At 40.8% G+C, this 8,276-nt stretch overlaps 1 protein-coding gene across 1 annotated transcript; it reads right to left on the reverse strand.

Annotated features, from left to right (window-relative positions):
- Positions 1-492: 492 nt before the first annotated feature.
- On the reverse strand, positions 493-8,068 carry LOC107301181 (alanine aminotransferase 2; the record flags this gene model as incomplete). The annotated part of the gene is made up of 6 exons (XM_015830440.1): positions 493-3,335; positions 3,430-3,542; positions 5,202-5,357; positions 5,739-5,913; positions 6,483-6,619; positions 7,989-8,068. Coding segments are annotated over 6 exons (752 nt in total), but the record flags the coding sequence as incomplete, so codon positions are not given.
- Between the last annotated feature and the right edge of the window lie 208 nt (positions 8,069-8,276).

The following is an 8,276-nucleotide window of genomic DNA, read 5'->3' on the forward strand; positions in this document are numbered from 1 at the left end:
TGCTTTAAACCTGGTTACTGTGTTCTGTCTGGGTTTGCAGCCTGTAGGACCAGAAGCTGATGCAACCGGCTGGCTTTGCAAAGGATCTCTAAACCTACTGGGAATGAACGCCGATCAAGGTTAAAAGTAACCAAGATTTAACATGTAGAGATTCATATAGCTTTTGCGTCTCAATTGGAGTGGCAACCAGCCAGTTGACTATGGTTTTTCTGAATTCAGCGCTTGGTTCAGATAACACACATGAATGATAAGTGAACTATTGTTTGGATTTGACCAGCAGTTGGGGGGGGGGGCAACAGCCAACCACTTTTATATTAGGGTGCTGAATTAACTCAGGCATCCACCTTTTTTTTCCTCCATGCATGCCTGACCATGGGGAGTTGGAAAATGGACTAGTATGAGCCCAATCATGGTTAAGCACTGCACTGGTTGTGATGTGTGAACCAGGATACCCTACGTCATACAAATAATTAAATGACTTCCACAGTTCATAATAGCTCTTTTATTAGTAAAAATTTAAAAAGTCATCCAAGAACAGGATGAAGAACACCAGAAGGCAGGAAAAACAAACCCATGACCAAACATCGTAATGTTCGCTTGCCTTGGTAATCAATTCTTGACATTAAAAAAAAATGAAACGGCTCTTACAGTTTAATTATTTTGAAACCATCCGAGGATCATATCCATCAAGGCTTGGAAGCAGATCTGAGAAAATGACCATCACTAGCCAAGGACAATTAAATGGCATGTTAACTTCCTTGCAGTAATGACCAATGTGACAAATCAGCCTTAACAATGGTTATATTATGCACCATGATCAGAGATGTTGTAAACTCCAAAATATCAGAAATCCAAAGGCACCATAAAATACCGTTTCTGAGTCACAAGGAAAGCTAGAAGTTGGTGTTTTACAGTTGAGAGTAAATTAAAAGTATCACTACTTCCCACTTTTAAAAAGTGCAAAGAAGTAAAATTTCAAAGTCTCTTTGTAAAAGCATGAGTTAGAAACATGTAAACTTGACATCATTTTCAGTAGCATTAAAAAGTTACCACAAGAGAAAAACAAAGGACTACAAATACTCACTTCCCATCCATACCATCTGAAAATGTTTACTTACAAAAATATTTTTAATTGCAACTGCTCTGGATGAAGCCTTAACATTCTCTTGCATTGGTTGACTACATTCATGTAGTACATGGCAACTTAAAAGATTTGGGGGGAAATTGCCACGGCTTTGAGAACTGCTATCACCCTCCTACAAATTGATGTCATCAACAAAATACCAAATATGATTTAAGAGGCAGCTAATTGTAATTTATAGTATAATCTAAGGCAGTCAGTTCAGAATTCAACGAAACTTGCACCCAACCAAGCATATCATTAAGAAAACAGTGCGGTCAAGTAATTTCCAACAGAAGAGATGTTTGGTATGAAACTTTGGGAAACTGGCTCAGCTACTCAAAATGACATATAATCTCGGTAATTAAGAAACCTTTTGAGGACTGATGGTACATTTTTGATATAATTCATAACAACTCAACCAACATGACAAAGTTCAATATGAGATCTTCAGATGCCTTGAATCCATAATTCCCATTGTATCTGAACAGCATTAGGTGGGAAGCAATTCTAAATCTTATTTTATGATACCCAAGTATAAGAGAAGTTTTAAAGGTTGAGAAGAGGGATTTCAAAACACAACTTAATGGATATTTCAGTCTTATCTGGCAAAGAGCCATTAGCCCTTTGATGAAGCAATCTGGAAAAAAGAGAATTTTTCTTCTCCTGGAATTCAGCCCGATTAATGAAACCCCATATGAATTTTTCCTTCTACTGTACGGTGGAATCTTGTTATTAGAGGCTTGACACCAAGAGTCAAAGTAAGCAAGTGACATCCCATTTAGACATGTGAGAAACATTTCTTTTGCTATCCTGTTCCGTTATTTGTGTTTTGATGTACATGGATCAGCCTTCCAACATCAAACAACATTTACCCAATTAAGAAATTTGAGTGAATAGTTTCTGAACAGTTGAAATTCGACAAGCAGAAACACAGTTTGAAGCAGACTAAGTTTCCAACCAAGCCCTAGTTTAATAACAATTTAAATTCAAATCACGGTCCTGGAGGAATCTGAATATTCAGGGAGGCAACATCAAATTGGACCCTTTCTTATTGTTTAGTCTTGTCTATGTTGGCCCCTTTAAGATTATGCAAGGGCAATCAGAGACCTTTTCATGAAGAACAGTGATCAAGAAAACCAGAAGTTTTTATGAGCAAATGTTTCTCTGTTATCATCAATGTTTGTTTACTATGCAAAGATGTAATCCAACATCCCAATAAGGGCTTCTTTTGGTTTGGACACTTTATCCAAAGTAACCAGACATCTATTTTCCAAAATGTTCCTACTCAGATTTCTGCAACAGAGTTGTTCCCCGCTTCCCAATTTATTAAGAACCAGCACTCATCCTGGCTAAAGGAAGCTTAAACTCAATATTTTTAGTTTGGAAACAGCTGGCTAAAATTAAGTAGGAGTTTAAGTATTGTTATAACCCCCTAAGTCTCTTTCTAGCTCTCCTCCTTTTACTTATTTTTCAGCCATGCTTTTAAACAGTGGAAGTGACCTATCTTCTTATCAAAGATGATAAATGTTGTATTTTGCAGGTTGAGGCAGCTTCGCCAGAAATTCAAAAGGCACTGAATTTATTCTGATTGTCAGAACAAGATCTTGAGCCTCTTCTTTGATCTCGAAACAGGAGATTTTTAATACTTTTATTTGCAAAACAAATTCTGGGTTCATCTCCCTTAGATAGGCTCAACAGAAGAGTTCCAAATAATTTCACCTGTGCTTTTAGCTTACCTGTACAACTGTAGTTTCCTAAATTGGTTTGGTAGGAAAGAATATTGTGATTTTTTTTTTAAAGAAAAGCATAAAGAATGTTTATCGGCACCAAGGCAATCAAGTTTTACTTTCATGCTGAGGGACTGAGGCAATTTTTGTGACATCTCAATTGGCAACCAATGACTGCGTTAATAATTCTTTTAATACATTTCCCGTATCTTGTTTTCGTAGGTTTGTTCCCGTCTTTTACTAGTCTTTTCTATCAAACTGGAGCTCCAGTAATTGTAATTCTATCACGAATTTGATTAAAAAAAGACCGCCCCCTCTGAAAATCTTATTTTTCTGTCGCAGCTTGAATGCACTTTCAAAGATACAGTCTAAAAAAAAACAAGGAGTCTTTATTTTAAGAGAATTCCTCCAGAAATTTTATATGGAAATCATTCACTTTCTGCAATAAGATCTTTAGTTTCTCTACTTGTGGGAGAATCGTCATCCTAGAAGGAAAAGAAAAAGTACTTTAGTGAATATCTTGTGGTGATTACAAGGAAATAATTTCATTGTGACAGTATCTGTAAGTCCAGATCTTACCTAAAGTGATAAGTTCCTTCTCTTTGACCAAACCCGCTTCCAGGAACAACACAGATTCCGGTTTCTTCTAAAAGTTTCATACAGTAGAACATGTCGGGAGCCATTTGGTGGACCTGGAGTAATTTGAAGTTCAATGGCTTAATTACTAATCGCACAGTCCTTTCAAAATTCTCTGCTTGTTTCTGAATATTGTGCTATTCTGAAATGATTAAAGAGGTTCTGAATGCTCTCATGTTCAGATACGACCATGTGTTTTCTTGCACCCGCGTGGTTTAGCACCTTACACTGGGTGTAGGTTTAAAAGAAGCAGTTGGGCGTGGGCAGGATCGCCAACTACAGGCAATGCTCAACGTACAACAGTTCGTTTAGTGATTGTGCAAAGTTACAACAGCACTAAAAGCAGTTACCTATAATCGTTTTTCACACTTATGACAATGGCAGCACTGGTCCCATGATCAAAATTCAGTTGCTTGGCAACTGACTCATATTTATGATGGTTGCAGTGTTCCTTGGGACACTTCTGACAAGCAAAGTCAATCGGCAAGCCAGATTCACCGAACAACTGTGTTACTAATGTAACAACTACAATTATTCACTTCATAACCGTGGCAAAGCAGTTGAGGATTACCTGTACACAATATCTGTTTTAGAATGAACCTTCAGATGAATGAACCCTGTGTTTTTCATCTCAAATGTCTTGGTGATGGACTTCAAATGTGTAGGAAAGGATGCTGATTTCTAGAAACTATGGACTCAGATAAGGGCCTGAGGTCTGTACTAAATGATTGGGCACCACGGGAAGTAAAAAGAGAAGGATACCACCACCAAACCTAATAAAACATGCCACATCTATTCTTTTTCTATCCCATTGTTTAAAGCAGGGGCCTTCAAACTTGGCCCCTTTTATGACTTGTGGACTTCAACTCCCAAAATTCCTCAGCCAGCGTGGGAGTTGAAGTCCACAAGTCATAAAAGGGGCCACGTTTGAAGGCCTCTTGCTTTAAAGGCACGTTCTCCAAGAAGCAAGCATAACTATCTTTTCATTCACTGGAAGAGCAGTGCAATTTGGTAACACGTAAGATATTTAGCGGATAAACCAGCTTGTCCAATACTTTAGGCCAGGGATAGGCAACCTTGGCTCTTTTATGACTTGTGGACTTCAACTCCCAGAATTTCTGAGTTAGCATGGCTGGTTCAGGAATTCTGGGTATTGAAGTTCACAAATCATTGACAGTTAGAACAATTAACCAGTGGAACAACCTGCCTCCAGAAGCGGTGAATGCTCCAACACTGGAAGTTTTTAAGAAGAGACTGGACAGCCATTTGTCCAAAATGGTATAGGGTTTCCTGCCTGAGCAGGGGGTTGGACTAGATGACCTCCAAGGTCCCTTCCAACTTTATCATCATCATCATCATCATCATCATCATCATCATCATCATCATCATTATTATTATTATTATTATTATTATTATTATTATTATTATTATTATTATAGAGCCAAGGTTGCCTACCTACCCCTGTTCTAGGCTCACATTCTCATCATGGATAGTACTGCCCACATAACGTAGTTTTATTAGCGAAATGGCCAATGTAACATATAAAGTCTAGCTTATGTGCAAACTCAGCCAGTTTTGGTTCCATTAAGAAAATGTGGCCGAACAATCCGGGCTCGTTTTGGCGCACAAATGTTCTATCTAAAGCAGGCGAACAATCTCCAGTTTGATTCAGCAGCAGCAGCAGCATTTCTTGTAGAGAAACGAGACATTCTCACCTTGGCTATTTCAACGGCCTTGGCAGGAATAAAAATTTGTGGGAACGCATACATGGCTCCTTGAAGTGGGTTGCAGTGGAGCCCTGGCACTTGATTGAACAAGTCTTCGGTTAGTTTGGCTTTCATTGCAAGGTTGTTCAAGACCGACTCCTTTTCCTGTGTCGGGAAAAGGGAAAGAATGTCACACAAAGGACACCTGAACTGGGCAGCCCAAACCAGCTGGCACTATACAAAGATGATCAGGGGACTGGAGGCTAAAACATATAAGGAAAGGTTGCTGGAATTGGGTAGGTCTAGTTTAATGAAGAGAAGGACTAGGAGAGACATGATAACAGTCTTCCAATATCTCAGGGATTGCCACAAAAAAGAGGGAGTCAAGCTATTCTCCAAAGCGCCTGAAGGCAGGACAAGGAGCAACGGATGGAAACTGATCAAAGAGAGAAGCAACCTAGAACTAAGGAGAAATTTCCGGGCAGTTAGAACAATTAACCAGTGGAACAACCTGCCTCCAGAAGAATGTCAAATACACACACAAACCTTAATAAACTGGGCATATGATTCCTCTCCAGGAACAGGGGGGTTCACGACAACATCCATAGCAGCTTGACCGGAGACAGGTGGACACAGACGGACAGAGAGGAGCTTAACTAGCTGCCCTTTAATTTCTGGATGCAGGTTTATCACCTCCATGTAGCCTCCTCGGTAGCCACACCTGAAAACCAGGTAGAAGCAGCAGGAACAGAAAAGAGAAGAAAAGGAGAAAGAGGGAAAAAAAACGTGCTGGTGAGGAAAACTTAGCACGAAATTCTCGGAATGGCAGAAATGCAACCTATAAAATCCACAACTAATGCAGCATCCTATTTTAATCTTTTTATTGCAAGAAAGGAATGGCAACTGCTTGGTGGATTATGCCAGCATATAAGCCAAGGCTATGCATTGCGGCCGGGAGTTAAAAAAAAAATACGGACATAAACTTTCTTTTCTTCCCTTCATCTTTAGGATTTAAATGATCAAATCATCAGAGTATTAATAATCTTCCAATCAACACTAAATAAGTACTAGCGTACCCAAATAATAGAAGGAACTACTTGTTTTGCAATAGTAAATTACTATTTTTGAAAAATCAACCTGCCACACCTGTGCAGTTCAAGCCCCAGCCCTTTTATGACAAAAGAAGTGAGGTGTTGACTTTGTTTGACCATCCCACGGAAGCCACAGCAAGGAATTTAAGTAAATTGGATATTGCATAGCAAAAATTCCGTACTCAGTTGGGAAACTTACTCGCCCATGTAGCCCTTGGAAGTGGAATGAAAAGAAGCAAGTTCAACATTGTTCCAATAATCGGGTCCCATTTCATAGAGGATTTTTTTGAAGGAGTGGAACTGGCAGTTCTCCGCATAGACGTTGTCTTGATAAACCTGCACCCCAGAAAGAGACAAAATGCAGGGAGTCCTCAACTTAATCACCATAATGGTAACCTATTCGTTATAGTCGTTAAGTTGTGATGGTTATAAAGTGGGTCATCACATGACCCATCCAATTTTATGACCTCGCTTTGCAGCGGATGGTAAGTGAATCACCATTACCCTGAACCCATTGGTCGCTATGGGGCATTTTTTTTGCTAAAAACCGCCAAATAAATGCCAATTTTCAGCAAAAAAACCCGTTGTAAATGATGGGATGCATCTAAAGCCATAAAGGTGGGTCAGTTGCTGAGCGTCCAAATGTGATCTCATGACCACAGGGGAGGCCTCCCCCTTTGGAACCAGGTTGTAAGTATCTTTCGGGGGTGTGTGTCTGTAATAACTTCAAACAGTTACTAAGCGACCAGTCGTAATTTGAGGACTATCTGTAGGCTTCTTGCTTTTCAAAAAGCAACGTTGCTTTTTAGGACTCAGTTATATGACAGCGAACATTTTAGAGCTTTTGATGCTCCTCAGCTCGTGTGTTCAGAGAAAGCCCTCTTTATACCCTGCAATTTTCTTTTCTGATTCCCCCCTCCCCATTTTTTAACATTCTTTTAATATAAATAAAAACATTGCTATGCTCCAAAGGAAGTCCCCCACTCTAACATTCTCCTGAGTTGCATATGGGTCTCTGGGTCTTCGGTCAATAAGCAAGTATGCATTGAAACACCTCATTTTAATTTCCTAAGAAAAATCGTGACACCTACGGAGGACCCAGGAATAGGTGTATATTTCTCTAGGACAGTGGTGGCGCACCTATGGCACGCATGCCAGAGGCGGCACGCGGAGCCCTCTCTGTGGCCACACGCCATCACCCCAGCACACGTGGTCTCTAAAAGTTCACCATCGTTGGCCTAAGGCCAGCCAGCTTGGAGCGGCCATTGGGGAGCCCACCATCCCACCCGCCAGAGACCCCTTGGATCTCCCCCAACCCTGCCCGGCTCCCACAAGTGTCCCTCCCCAAGGTGGCCACGCCCACCCTGGCCATGCCCACCCAACCTGCCATTACTGCAGCCAAACCCATCCAGTGGCCCACCCACTCTGCCAAGCCCACTGTAGCTGCACCCACCGAGTAGGCCACACCCACCCGGCACCCGGTGATACATAAGTGGGTTTTGGGTTGCAGTTTGGGCACTCGGTCTCTAAAAGGTTCGCCATCACTGCTCTAGGACAAATAATGCGTCAATCTGTCTTTTCGTATCTGGAAGTTTTGTGATCGGCCTCACTGATCCTCCTGGTCATTTTGCAAGAACATCACAACGATACATGCTCTCCAATATCCAGATAAGTTGTTGCCTCCAAGGCTAAACATTTTCATTACCTCGTCAGCCAGAAGAAACAGTTTCTCTTCCCAGGCAAAATGTATCACCTCTTCAATACATTTTCGATTTTGAACTTGACCTAAAATTTAGGAAGAAACAGGGGAAAAAAAGTTTCAAAGCAGTCCTCCTTTCCAATGAAACAGAGAATACGTCCAGTGGTGGGATTCAGCTGGTTTGTACCAGTTCGGCAGAACCGGTAGCTAATTTTTTGTTCCCCAGGCCCACAATGGACTTCCGGAAGTGGCATCCACGCAGAGAACCGGTTGTTCCCATATTTGAATCCCACC

The sequence above is a fragment of the Protobothrops mucrosquamatus genome, unplaced genomic scaffold (genome assembly GCF_001527695.2).
Source record: "Protobothrops mucrosquamatus isolate PMUCROS unplaced genomic scaffold, P.Mucros_1.0 scaffold10497, whole genome shotgun sequence".
NCBI lineage: Eukaryota > Metazoa > Chordata > Lepidosauria > Squamata > Viperidae > Protobothrops > Protobothrops mucrosquamatus.